This window comes from Abramis brama, assembly GCF_963993115.1.
Source record: "Abramis brama genome assembly, chromosome: 7".
In the NCBI taxonomy this organism is placed as follows: Eukaryota; Metazoa; Chordata; class Actinopteri; order Cypriniformes; family Leuciscidae; genus Abramis; species Abramis brama.
This window is the reverse complement of record NC_139969.1, coordinates 4555554-4571414: the sequence shown is the minus strand read 5'-3', so window position 1 is coordinate 4571414 and position 15861 is coordinate 4555554. Positions and strand designations below refer to the sequence as shown.

General features: G+C 36.4%; 1 protein-coding gene across 1 annotated transcript in view; it reads right to left on the bottom strand.

Annotated features, from left to right (window-relative positions):
- gna11b (guanine nucleotide binding protein (G protein), alpha 11b (Gq class)) overlaps positions 1-15861 on the bottom strand; it is a 46382-nt gene that overhangs the window by 11876 nt on the left and 18645 nt on the right. Inside the window, exon 2 of the mRNA XM_084118603.1 lies at positions 3682-3866. Coding sequence (XP_083974729.1) covers positions 3682-3866 — 185 coding nt within the window. The remainder of the gene's footprint in view (positions 1-3681; positions 3867-15861) is intronic.

Here is a 15861-nt window from a genome sequence, read left to right as displayed (position 1 = left end):
TGCAAGTAAATTTTGTTGGAGGTCACACTGCCATCACCACAGGGCCGCTGGAAGAGGTTTTAGGTTGGGGGTGCTGATTATTTTTTTTATTTTTTTTGGGCGTCACTACTTTTGAATAAGAAACAATATCAAGACTATAAAACTCATCAAAAAACGCGCCCACACTCCAACCACCTGACTGCACATTATATTTTTGACTTAATTGATTCTGCTTTTATTCATAATGCAATGGACCGGTCAATGGGACATACATGAATCCTTAAAGGATGGGACTTTATGGGACATTTGCACAAAAAGAATAAATAACTTACCGTAGCCTATTTTATAAGTCGCTCCGGAGACGCATATCAGTCAAAAAATGCGCCACGAGGAAGAAAAAAACATATATAGCCTAAGTCGCACAGGACTAAGTTGCATTTTTTTAGAAATTTATTCCACAAAAAAAAAAAAAAAAAAAAAGTTATAGACAGTTTTCGCTACGGACGTGAGCGCTCTAAAGTGGCACTAAAAGAATGGTTTAAAACTTTCACAGAGACCTCAAACTGAAAGCACAAAGCCTGTCTTTAAATTTAATTTCGTTTTGTATTAATTGTATCTTAATTTTAATCGATGTTTCGTCAACAAATTGTCTGGATTTAATAAGAAGTTAGCTAAATATAGGCTATTAGAAAATAGATAATCAGGACACGGAGGCGCTGGTGAACCTGGAGCTCGTCTCATAAATGAACCGAAACTCAGCGTAGGCCTATAAGGTTGCCTATTGCTTCACAGACCTGAGACATATAGATAGCTTTAAATGTCTACTTTTAAGCAGAACAATTCAAAACGAAAGAAAACAGACTGCGCTGCTTATGTAGGCTAATTCGTATGAAATGTGCATTTCTCTCTGGCGCTGCGAAGATCGCGAGTCGTCAACTTCATCTGTCTAGCCGACAATGACATAAAAAAATAACTGTTTTATTAGTAAACAATTAAAATGTCTCCTGCTATATTTAACATATTTGCCTGTTCCTTACAAAATACTGACAGTGGGGTATTTGACTGGGTTTTTTTTTTTTTTTTTAGCAGCTGCGGACAAATTTTTTCGACACACACACACACACACAATATTACATAACACTCTGCGCTTATGTTTTAAAAAGATAATTTAACATATAAATAACCATTTTTAAATAGCCCACTTAAAGTGTTTATTACAAATAAATGACTAAATGCTAAAAATTAATAAATTTTAATGAACAAACATACGCGTTGCATTTACAATTCTGTGAAAACAGGGGGTGCTGCAGCACCCCCAGCACCCCCACTTCCCGCGGCCCTGCATCACCACGTTGCCCAACTGATAAGAGCTGCCATTTCTGTTGCATATGAAAAACAGCAAACGAAACGAAAGCAGAACAAAACCTTCTCTTTGAACTGCGCTGAGTGTTTATTAGCTCGGACCAATATTAGACAGCGCGGCACGAGTTCGATCACGCGACACCGTTACTACACAGCGCCAGGAGATCAAGTGAGAAAGCGCTTGAATTCGCCGAAAATCACATTATGAAAAGTTTTTCTCTAATACACGTTGGCCACAATTATTGGTGCTCCTAGAAATTTTAATGAGTAAAATATCTGACGCATATTTCTATTTATATTTACAATTTTCAGCACACCAGGGTGACTAGGAAAATGAAATTATCCAGCCATGACTTAAATATTATGAGGAAACAGGCGAAACACAAAGGCCAAATTCCCTTAATCATCCATCACAATGAGTAAAACCAAAGAATATAGTTCTGATGTGCAGCAAAAGATTGTTGAGCTTCACAAAATAGAAAGTGGCTATAAGAAAATAGCTAAAGCATTGAAAATCCCCATTTCCACCATCAGGGCAATAATTAAGATGTTACAAAATTGCCTGAAAGAGAATGTGTGTCTTGATTGTCTTAGCGAGGAGACATCTTTAATGTTGTGGGCCTGTTTTTCTGCTGGAGGTCCTGGACATCTTCACACATACATGGATTCTATCAAATACCAACCGTTTTTAAAAAAACAAAAAACAAACCACAAATGAAGCTTCTGCCATGGCCCTCCCAGTTCCTTAACCTGAACCCTTTAGAAAACTGAAGAGGAGAGTGTATCAACATGGATCTGGGAAACTGAAGGATCTGGAGAGGTTCTGTATGGAGGAATGATCTCTGATCTCTTGTCAGGTGTTCTCCAAACTCATCCGGCATTATAGGAGAAAACTCAGCTGTTATCTTGGCAAAAGGTTGCAAAAAGTATTAATTGTGGCCAACGTGTATTAGAGAAAAAAAAATTATTTCATAATGGGATTTCTCCCCCGTTATACTTCAATGAAAGGTTAGATTTTTGTGAATTCTTTGAATAAAAGGTCAATAGGATAAACACTGCAGATTTATTTTCACAGGGTGCCATATTTACCAAGGGTGCCAATAATTCTGACTAGGACTGTATATTCTTCTTTTAAAGTATATTATTTTCATAATAAGTACTCTTTTTAAAAGCATGTACTTCTTTTACTCAAGGGCTGACATGCCACAGAAGTCTGACGTGTGCAATACTCCTATAAAAACCTATTTTAAACATGCTCTAATGTTTCTGTAATTATTATAGATAGAGCTTCTATTATGCATGACGTCTTATTAATAGTAAGACCACATGGAATATTTGTCGTTTTTTTATTTTATTTATTTGCCACACTAAAGCACATTTTAAGAGAATGACAAAAAATTATGAATGGTGAAAAACCAATTCATGGTTGAAATAAGTGGTTAAAAGCAAAAGGTGACCAGTTACAGCAGCTAAAAAATAAACTTCCTCATATACATACATATACATTTGAACCTAAAATCTTTTTAAAGAAAAAGGTTAAAGGTGATGTTTTTAATTTTTCACAAAACTTTTTGCAATTGCATTTGGTGATACTAGTGGAGCATAAAATACAGAATTCACCATTTTGCCTATTTCTGTTAATTTTACACACATTAAAAAAATTCAGTAGATTAATATAATTTCACATTTGAACTGCTGATTATATGAAAATTGCAACACTCTATTTGAGAACAGTAATTCTGGAAATTAAAATGTTGCCCCATTCAAATAAACGTAAAAAACAAACAAAAATAATACAATTCTGAATCAAATTGTAATAAATTATGTATGTCAAATGAAAAGAATTGCAATATGTTCATCACATTGTGTCTAAGGGCCCGTTTACACAACACCATCTGTGTACAGCGATTTTAATCGTTTTCGTGGATCTGTGTGAACGGGAATCGGTTTGACAACGTCGTCTGTACACGAAAAACGCAAAGGAAAAACTTTTCCGTCTTTAGTACATCCTTGTCATGTAAAGGTACCCTTATACTACCACATGAACCCTGAAGTTTCTTTTCCCCAAAGGCTGGATATTAAAATATAACTTTTTAAGGCCAAAATAGAAAAACACAATGAAACCGGTCATAAACTTATCCAAAATCAAAAGAAAGAAACAAGAAATGTTATTCTGCATAAAGAATTTGGCAGGAAATGTATAATGCAAAAAAAGGCTTAAAAAAAACGTTTTGATATAGGGGCGAAACATGACCTAGATGTTTTTATCAGATTCAGCCTTAAATGCTTTAAAACTGTCTGCTTATCACAACTGAAATACTCAACATGAACCATTCTAACCTTGTTCTGCTCGTACTTGTAGCCGATTTTCAGGTTCTCGGTGGCGCGGATCATGGCCTGCATGGAGGTGAAGATGTTCTGGTACACCAGCTTGGTGAAGCCACGCTTGTCCTCGTCTGTGTATCCAGTGCCATGGATGATACGCATCTGTTTGATGAACGTACTCTTGCCACTCTCACCCGTGCCTAGAGCAGAGAGAAGGGTCAGAGGTCAGGTTTATGTTGAAAGACTAGATAAAGACCACAGGTACGGCATCCTTCATTCATGATAATCCGTTCAGATGGTTTGGTCACAATGTGGCAGCACATCAGGACACTTAATTGTTCAATAAAAAAAAAAAATAAAAAAAAAAAAGAGTCAATGAGAGCAAGTATGTGCCTTTGCAATACTTACAATAACATCAGTGTATTTTAGAAAAAAATAACTGCATGACTCACATTAATGTAATATATTTTACCCGTTTAATTGTCCTATAATTTATATATTTGTATTTAATATATATATATACACTGAACAAAATTATAAACGCCAAATACTGACTGGTTTTCGGACCAGAAACTGCACATTTTAGAGTGGCCTTTTATTGTGGGCAGCCTAAGGCACACCTGTGCAATAATCATGCTGTCTAATCAGCATCTTGATATTCCACACCTGTGAGGTGGATGGATTATCTCGGAAAAGGAGAAGTGCTCACTAACACAGATTTAGACAGATTTGTGAACAATATTTGAGAGAAATAGGCCTTTTGTGTACATAGAAAAAGTCTTAGATCTTTGAGTTCAGCTCATGAAAAATGGAGGAAAAAACAAAAGTGTTGAGTTTATAATTTTGTTCAGTGTATATACATACATACAAATATTTTATCTGCTGACCTGCACTTCACCATTAACCAACATTAGAATATATGAACATGTTGTTAAATTACTGAAATGCTAACTTAAAATATCATGGGGTATTTTACATCTAAGGAGTTTGACTAACAAAAACGTTTGGGAACCTCTAGGTTTCATTAATGCAATGTGTTTTAATCAAAAAAAATAAAATAATGTTGAATGCCTGTGAAGCCCAGTGTACAGTCGGAGCTTCAAAAGGGTTGGTATGATCTGTCACACATGTGAACTCGCCCACACACACAGACCCTCATAGTCAGACAGAGATTAAAGTCAACATGGAATGACACACACACTTTAATTCTGCAACATTTCCAAATGAAACCGGGTATTCAATGAGAAAAAAGGGGCTTCTTTTAAAGGAAAGAAGTCCCTTAAAATAGCATGCATTAATTAAACGACCTGGAACACAAAGGAAGATATTTTAAAGAATGTTTGTAACCAAAGTATTTTGTAACCATAGTATTGTTTCCCCCATACTACGGAACTCAGTGGTGGCCCACAACTGTTTGGTTGCAAACATTCTTCAAAATATATGTTCCTTTGTGTTCAGCAGAACAAAGAAACTCATACAGGTTTGGAACAACATGAAGGTGAGTAAATGCTGACAGAATTTTCATTTTTGGGTGAACTATCCCTTTAAGAGTGTAAAGCATCATCGCTCAAACTGTAGCCGCAGTAGAAGGAGGTGAAAACTTTGTGTAGGTTTTGGTTGGAAAACCACAAACCTATTGAGAGACACTGACAATACCAAAAGATGCAGTTTTTTTGTTTTTGTTGTCCCCACTCACCTCGAGCAACAAACCTCTCAAACAAAGCGTCACCCCTGGCTTCCTCTCTTTTACACACAGTTAAAAGCTCTTTCTCCTTCCCTGTCTCTCGTTACATAACACTCCTGTTCTGCTTCTCGGTTCAGCTGAGTGAGGATTTCAAATGAAGGCCGCTTTTTCAGAATGAGAAAAATCCTTCATCCCCTCTGTGACTGACGGAAGTGAACCGATCAGCGAAGGGGCACGAGCATATCTGCACAAATAAAGCCAAATCCTACTCAGTTTTTGAAAAAATTGTTGAGGCTCAGAGGAATGTAAATATGGTGCTGCGGTGGAAGCTTTCAACTCTACATGCAGCACAAAATCTACCGCACACTTTCATTGTCCATCAGGTGTTACAATACACTCACCTAAAGGATTATTAGGAACACCTGTTCAATTTCTCATTAATGCAATTATCTAATCAACCAATCACATGGCAGTTGCTTCAATGCATTTAGGGGTGTGGTCCTGGTCAAGACAATCTCCTGAACTCCAAACTGAATGTCAGAATGGGAAAGAAAGGTGATTTAAGCAATTTTGAGTGAGGCATGGTTGTTGGTGCCAGACGGGCCGGTCTGAGTATTTCACAATCTGCTCTGTTACTGGGATTTTCACGCACAACCATCTCTAGGGTTTACAAAGAATGGTGTGAAAAGGGAAAACATCCAGTATGCGGCAGTCCTGTGGGCGAAAATGCCTTGTTGATGCTAGAGGTCAGAGGAGAATGGGCCGACTGAAATAACCACTCGTTACAACCGAGGTATGCAGCAAAGCATTTGTGAAGCCACAACACACACAACCTTGAGGCGGATGGGCTACAACAGCAGAAAACCCCACCGGGTACCACTCATCTCCACTACAAATAGGAAAAAGAGGCTACAATTTGCACGAGCTCACCAAAATTGGACAGTTGAAGACTGGAAAAATGTTGCCTGGTCTGATGAGTCAAATTGGTTTCTTGAACATGACAATGAGTTCACTGTACTAAAATGGCCCCCACAGTCACCAGATCTCAACCCAATAGAGCATCTTTGGGATGTGGTGGAACGGGAGCTTCGTGCCCTGGATGTGCATCCCACAAATCTCCATCAACTGCAAGATGCTATCCTATCAATATGGGCCAACATTTCTAAAGAATGCTTTCAGCACCTTGTTGAATCAATGCCACGTAGAATTAAGGCAGTTCTGAAGGCGAAAGGGGGTCAAACACAGTATTAGTATGGTGTTCCTAATAATCCTTTAGGTGAGTGTATATCATAATACAAAAATGCAACAATATGTATCGTGGATAGTTCACCCAAAAATTCAAGCTTTCAGAGTTTTAGTGTCAGTACTACATTAAACGGCTATATATAATGTTGAATATAATGTATAATAATACAATGGGGGAATATTTGTGGGTCCTGATAATGCCAAAAGTCTGATGTTACCAGTAAAAAGTGGCCTACATTATTTTAAATATATGTAGTCAGTGACCGAGTGCAAGCATATTTGTCTAAAATAATTTTGTATTTTCAGCTTCAGAATCATGAATAGCCTATTTTTATTCTGGTGTCTCCATTGTCCTGTACATTGGGTTATCAGCACCAAGTCCAAGCCTATTCATTTATACCCACAATGTAATATCAAATTGAGCATTCTAATCAACAGTACATTTTTTATTAACCTTTTAACATACGTGTTGGAGTATCGCAATAATATCGTATTGTGAGTTCAGTATTATGATTGATGTATCGAATCGTGAGGGTATTGTTACACCCCTACCATCAGGTAATACTAATGACAGTTTCCAAGCAGGTTTCACAAACATTTCCCCCGCCTCCAATTTTTCCAGCCATTGCCAACATACTTTATATACAATAACTTAATTTACTGTGCAGGGTCAACATATTACAAGCTGATATTTTCTTGGTCTAATATTTGTTACTTTTAGTAAAAATAAAATAAAATAAAAACTTATATGAACAATATTTGAAATATATTTTAGAATTTTTTTCTAATAAGCCCCTGGAATTTATATGGCATTGAAGGGGCTTGTCTTGACAAATTATACTATAAAACAGTCAAGCCTAATATTAGGGGTCCAACGGATCGTAGCTGATCCCTGATCCATACGGACCAGTCCCCACGGTTCGGCACGCATGTGATTTGCGGATTAATTGCAAAGTTTAACCTTCATAGAGTGAATGTTTATCATTTGCACGTGTTTTGTCTGGCCAATTTACACATTCAAGCAATTTTAAACCATTCAAGCGCAAGAAGAGGCCAAAGAGAATTGATTCCTCTTTCGTGTCTCCTTGGGCTTGAACAGACACATACACACAAAATTATGCCAAAAATACCCATCTTGGCAAGTATTCTCGTAAACACAGTCGATGTCTTGAGTGTATATAAACAGTTCAGAAAGAAATCAGATGTGTATCATTATATTGGATCCGTGCGCTCGGTCTTAAAGTGACAGCAGCCTATAAATACTTAATGCAGTCCATGTCATTAATGTTAATCAAACAACAAAACAAAGATTAAAATAAATTTAATTTATACAGTAACATTATAGTGTTTTTATACATTTAATGATTACATTTCTACATTTGAATACTACTGTTAGACTATGCTTTATTAGTAACTTTGTATTATTTGTAATATTGTATTTATCTATGCTTGTAATTAGTGTATTTGTTACTGTTCACTTGTCTTTAATAATGTTTGAACTTTATTAGTAAGGCTAGTAGTTTTTGCTGTGGTATCAAAGTACTTAAAGTGTGATTTAAGTAATTAATGGAAAGCAAAGTTACATTTGCCCCTGTCCCATTATTTATTTATTTATTTATTTTTGGCTGATCTGAAAAATGACTATCCAAAAATAATTAAATAAAACGTAATATGATTTGAACCGTAAATTGATTCGTGAGTTTTGTGATCCGCTGCACCAATATACATTCAAATTTAATAATAGTATTAAAATATTTTAATTAAATTATATAATATACTTTATTTAAATAATATAATCAATTTAATTATAATTATAACAAAGATATTTTGATTTTAATTAAATGGTGCATTTAAATTAAATAGCACAATGCCATTAACAATTACACTGACTATTTGTGTAATATTTGCCAACTAAAAATCATAGATTGCTGCATGTGTCAAAAAATATGCATTTGCAGTGTAAACGCAGCCAAATGACATTTCTACAATGGCGTATTTAAAAAAAAACTTAAATAGTTAGTTACAATACAAAAAATGTGGATTGATAAAAGCAAACATAATAGTGCAGTTAATCTGCACTTCCCACACATACAGGTCACATTTAACCTTTTCTCTGCAGATATTACAAGTACCAAATAAAAAAACTATAGAAATAAAGCTTACTGATCTTTTAGAAGAAGCACAAGCAATGCTATTTTTCTCTTTTCTCTCAGTGGATTCATGCTAATGGAGATCACCATTAAACACACTGATTGTGTAGCAGGTCCAAAATGGAAACACATTAAGACGTGATGCATTAGACAACTGAAGTAGCAACACCCGAGGTTTAAACAAGAGAGAGACAGAGACCATAGAAGTCTACACTGCTTTTCCAAAGCAAAAAGAAGAGTTGGTTTTTAATGGGCCAGTGCTGATTATGTTATGACAGGGCTGGATCCCTGGAGAGTCAATGTGCTTCATATCAAACAGGTCAAACAGCGTTTGCTTCCCATGCTAAACAGATGCAAATCTAACTGCATCAAATTACAGTATCTGTGCATCATTTAAAACTCACGTGCAACTCGCAAAACATGCATCAGGTCTAATTGTTTTATCTTTCAGCTGAGCAACACGCCACAATTTAATTGCATCTTAGAACAAAAGCAGAAGAGATGGTTTTGTTGCTCACAGACCCAGGAAATGAAAGCATGTGAAAAGGGGATTTTCCCGATCACCAAAAAAAATAAAAACAAAACAACAACATATTTTCCAAATATAGGGATGCATTAATGCCAAGAGACACCTGGCTTATAGGATGGTCATCAACACAAAACCTAAGCTTATTTGGGCAAAAGATTTGGCTCTAATGACCCATGATTCATTTCAGGTAGCAGGGAATCTTCTAGAAATGTCTGATGTTAAAGGCACACAATGCAAGATTTGTACCTTAATATAACAGCTTCGAAATCATTTCGATGGTAAACAAACTCGTAGTAGGGCGAATCATCCCGATAGCAAAGCAGGGGGAAAACCAGCAATGCAAGTTTGAGAGGTGGCGCCCGACAAATCTTGCGAGAATCACGACTTGCTTTACGGCATGACGTCACATACATCAACAACATATGAAGCAGCCTCTGTGGAAGACACTAGCACACATTTCAGACGTGAATCAGGGCAGAGTCGACGAAGAAAACGAAGAAAGCGCGGTCGGAAGAGTGCAGAGACGGCTCTGCGTGAGTGGTATTTACGACAGTAACGTTAAATACAAGTACTCCACAGCGACTCTAGGGGGCGCTGTTTGAGAAAAATGGAAACTGCATAGTGTGCCTTTAAATAGATCTCTAGTATCTAATGAGTATGTGACTCATTCTTATCTCTGAATGTGCCAGTCTTGAACAGCAAACCTAAATGACAGAAAAATACAAATATTTACTTGTTTCTCTGAAACAACGATGAGATTAAATGAAGACTGAAGCAATACAGTGGGTAAAGACTGAAGGCCATTCCTAACTCTGTACACACCTTTTAACCCAAACGGACCCAGGTTCACAATGCTTTCAATGAGGTGGAAAATCTTTTTAAAAGACGCACATCCGGCATTATTACATAAACTCTTCTATACCTCTATGAACTATTACTACAAAGTGAATGAAAGTCTGATGACAAATATTTGCAGTGCTTTAAAGGAAAAAGAATCTGCATTCAAGGTTCAAAGTGCCAGTCATTTGGTTGCTATAGTAACAATGCTTCCCTTTTGTTTGTTTTAGTGCATTCATTTTCCGTCAGAGAAATACTACACGCATCAGCATCTCTCCTGAATGAGCTCTTACAGTCATATAATGCAGTATAATGTGAACTTTGGCACGTCACATTTGACGTTTTTAGTCAATCAGTTGACTACCTGCCTGAAAAAAAAAGGTCTGTCAGAATCTTGATTTTTGGACACAGTACAAAAGCGTACTAGTGCTGGTTAAAAACCTGTGAGTTTTTACATTTGGACCCTGATCTCATACCAAGCCACTAAATGCAGACAATGTTAATGTCTGTGTAAAATATTACAAGCCAGGAGTAGGTAATATAGCCTTCTCTACAACAACATGACATGTGCCGTTCTACACTGGTGCATTTTGCAGCATTGCATTCACTCTTGTTGTTGGTAATTCCTGAATGTGCACAATCAGTTTTTTTTTTGTTTTTTATATTGCATTAATAAAGAAGCCAGAAAAAAACAAACTTGTGAGGAATAGAAGTACAGACTCTTCAATAGGTTGAATAACATTGAAAATATATATTTCCAAATCTCCACCAGACAAAAAAACAAGGACTTGTTGCCCTTTGATGATCAGGGTTGAGCTCCATTCAGAAATTAATATAAAATGTCTTAAATTCCAATTCAGTTATGGAATTTGAAATCAGGCAGAATGATACAACAATAGGCAGAAAGATACAATGATAGAAAAATAGGCAGAATGATAGGCAGAACGATACAACGATAGACAGAACGATATAACGATAGACAGAACGATACAACGATATGCAGAACGATACAACGATAGCCAGAACGATACAACGATATGCAGAATGATACAACGATAGCCAGAACGATACAACGATAGCCAGAATGATACAACGTTAGGCAGAACGATACAACGATATGCAGAACGATACAACGATATGCAGAACGATACAACGATATGCAGAACGATACAACGATATGCAGAACGATACAACGATATGCAGAACGATACGATAGACAGAACGATACAACGATAGGCAGAACGATACAACGATAGACAGAACGATACAACGTTAGGCAGAACGATACAACGATAGGCAGAACGATACAACGATATGCAGAACGATACAACGATAGCCAGAACGATACGATAGACAGAACGATACAACGATAGGCAGAACGATACAACGATAGACAGAACGATACAACAATAGCCAGAACGATACGATAGACAGAACGATACAACGATAGGCAGAACGATACAACGATATGCAGAACGATACAACGATAGCCAGAACGATACGATAGACAGAACGATACAACGATAGCCAAAACGATACAACGTTAGGCAGAACGATACAACGATAGGCAGAACGATACAACGATATGCAGAACGATACAACGATAGCCAGAACGATACGATAGACAGAACGATACAACGATAGGCAGAACGATACAACGATAGACAGAACGATACAACAATAGGCAGAACGATACAACGATATGCAGAACGATACAACAATAGGCAGAACGATACAACGATAGGCAGAACGATACAACGATAGGCAGAACGATACAACGATAGGCAGAACGATACAACGATATGGAGAACGATAGAACAATAGACAGAACGATACAACGATAGGCAGAACTATACAATGATAGACAGAATGATACGATAGGCAAAACGATACAACGATAGACAGAAAGATACAACGATAGACAGAACGATACAACGATAGGCAGAACGATATGATAGACAGAACGATACAACGATAGACAGAAAGATACAAAGATAGACAGAACGATACAACGATAGACAGAACGATATAACGTTAGGCAGAACGATGTAACAATGGCAGAACGATACAACGATAGACAGAACGATACAATGATAGAGAGAACGATACAACGATAGACAGAACGATACAACGATAGGCAGAACTTTAAGATACAAGGATAGACAGAACAATACAACGATAGACAGACAGAACGATACAACGTTAGGCAGAAAGATACAAAGATAGACAGAACGATACAACGATAGACAGAACGATACAACGATAGACAGAACGATACAACGATAGACAGAACTATACAACGATAGGCAGAACGATATAACGATAGACAGAACGATACAACGATAGACAGAACGATACAACGATAGACAGAACTATACAACGATAGGCAGAACGATATAACAATAGACAGAACGATAGGCAGAACGATATAACGATAGGCAGAACGATATAACGATAGGCAGAACGATATAACGTTAGGCAGAACGATAGACAGAACAATAATACAGATAGCCAGATAGATACTGTAGATAGATAGATAGATAGATAGGGTTAGGATTGCAGGCTTTCTGTCGGACACTAGTCGCGTGACGAGTTCAGACATGACCTCAGGCCAGCACAACACACTGAACGCCTGTACTTCTGTCCCGCACAGCGCTGTCTTCATTCACATCAAATTAAATATGGCGCTTCCTCTGACTGAGTTCTAAACACATTCATTCATTCATTCATGAAGCGAACGGATCCGCCTCCAAAACCTTCCCAGACGAGCCGAGCAAAAGAAATAGAATAATTTAAAACGTCTGATTTATTTCTCGTGACCCTGTCACAAGATTACAACAGCCCCCAACATACACTCCACCCTTCCAGTTATCTCTCTCGTTCTGCTTTGTGTACGAGGACAGACAGCCTCTCCTCTTAAATCAGTCATTTAGCTCCTCCGAAACAGCCAGCCCTCCTCCTCGTCCACTATTAGGCATATTCATAACTCAAATGCTTCTTTATTCTATTTTTTGAAATGACCTAGAAATAGGAGGGCAGCTATTATGGTCTCCAGCCGGTACGGTGCAGGCCTGCGGTCACGCTTCGGCTTCAGCTCTCTTACAAAATCAAACTGGACTGGACAACCGGATCTGTCAGAGCTAGGAAGCAAAAGAATACGAGTACAGGATTGGAAACACATGTGTCTTATCAGTTGGCCGACTCAAAATATTGTGCATTTCTTTACAGGAATAGTTCATCTAAATTACAGTAAAATACAAAACCTTGCATCAAAGTTATACATGAATTTTGAACAATACCCATTCTTGTCTTAGGACAACTTTGATTCACTTCAAATGTTGACTACTGTATAAGCTTTGTGAAATTTACTTACCAGCAATGACAGTGAATGGTGAATTTAATTACACTTAGTAATACACTGCACCATAGAAGTCTCATTAAACAAGTTCATATAACTATATTTCAAGTCTTCCGAAGCCATTCAAGTTGAACAATTCCTAAGCAATTTCTAAAACCTGGCAACGGATTCACGAAAATCTTCTTAAGAAAGAAGGTCTGATCAATTCTAGGAAGTTCGTAAGAATGTTCCTAAGAGCAATTCTGGGAAAATTCTTAAAGGGGTCCTATTATGCTTTTTCACTTTTTCACAGCAAGTTAGAGTGTAATGTTGCAGTTTGAGCATAAAAAAGATCAGCAAGGTTACAAAGCTCAAAGTCCACTCCAAAGGGAGATATTCTGTTTAACAGGAAACAGATTTCAAGAACTACAACAAACGGCTCATTGGGTCTACAACACACTTCTTCCGGATCTTGTGAAGTCCCACTGTCACTCATTTAAATAATCCAAGGAATATGCAAAAAAGGGGACGAGGCCTTGGTGAACTGCCCTAGAAAAGACGAAGACGACCAGGGGCTGGATTCACGAAAGTCTTAAGAATAAATTTCTTCTTAACTGCTATTTTCTTCTTATTTTTTAATCTAAGAATATTTTGTATTCCCAAAATTCGGTCATAATTGAATCACCTTCACGTTGTTCCAAACCTGTTTAAATTTCTTTGTTCTGCTGAACACAAAGATATTCTGAACTAAGTTTGGGGCACCATTGACTTATTATAGTAGGGGAAAAAATACTATGGAAGTCAATGGAATCAGAATAAAAATATATTTATACGGCTTTGGAACAACCTGAGTAAATGATAACAGAATTTTCATTTTTGGGTGAACTATCCCTTTAAGAAATACTCATATTCCTGAAAAGAACGTTCTTAAAAATCATCGTTAATAACTTCTTAAAGTTAGGATAACACCCAACCTGTCTTAAATCCCCAAAGGTAAGATGTTTAATGAATTTATTGGGTTGTTTCAAAGATTAAGCATTACAACATAACACTGGTGTAGCAATGTTCGATGTTATGGGAAGGAGGAGATGGGAACCGGCGAACAATCAACAGATTTTAATAAATAAATAAACAAATACAAAACGAAAGTAAAGGCAGCAGTCCCTCACAGACGACGGCTGCCACATAAAACAGAAACAAAACATCAAATAAAATCCAGGCCTGGCCTCTCTCATCCTTCACTGTCTATACATATTACCAGTAATGTGGACGAGTACTCTGAAGAGACCGATCGATCATTAAAACAGTGATAGCACACTCTAGAGAGAGCGCATAGATACAGGGAAAGAAAGAAAAAAAGTGCAAGAAATGCACCAAAGAACATTTTTTAGGTTAGAAAATAAGAAGAAAATAGCAGTTAAGAAGAATTTTATTCTTAAGAATGATTTGTGAATCCGGTCCCCTGGTCTTAAACCAGAATCCAAAACTGCTTTTTGTCAGAGGTGAATGGAAAAATTTACTAATCATGTAAAATTTCAAAAACAATGACTCAGTCCAGATAGACTGACTCAAAACAAAACTAGATAGCATCAAACTTTCACTTTATAATCATAAACTGTAGACACTGGAAGCATCCATTACAATGCATATTCGGTTTTCTCAAGCTACTTTATTTTTCCTGTACGACCAAAATAAATGATTTATTTATTTATTTGCTATTTTATAACACTTTACAATTAATTTACAAATATTTGTTATATTTACTATATATTTACAAATATATATATATACACACCATTCAAAAATGTTTTTAAAGAAATTAATACTCTTATTCAGCAAAGAGGCATTCAATTGAATAAAAGTAAAAAAGTAAAGTAAAAAAAAAAAAAGTCAATTATAATGTTACAAAAGATTTCTATTTCAAATAAATGTTCATGTGACACTGAAGGACTGGAGTAATGATCCTGAAAACTCAAGATTTGCTTCACAGGAATAAATTACAATAATTTTTTTTTATTCAAATAGAACACTGTCATTTTAAATGGCAATAATATTTACAATATTAATATTTGCTTTTACTGTATTTTTGATCAAATAAATGCAGCCTTTGTGAGCATACAAAAAAAACTTATTTTAAAAACATTTCTGACCCAAAATGATTTGAACGGTATATAAAGTACAAATTTATATATTCTATATAAAAAATATAATATTTGTGAATTTATTCATACGATTTTTTTTTTTTTTTAGCAGGTAATTCAGTAACATAGTCAAGTTATGTAATTGTACATCTAATGATTGTCCTCTTCAACAATCCTGATTTTAGATTCAAATTAACCGGTGAAAACGAACTGAATCTGGATCTGGGCTGATGAACAGCGTCCCAAAACCACTTGGCAATTCTCAGGCTCAA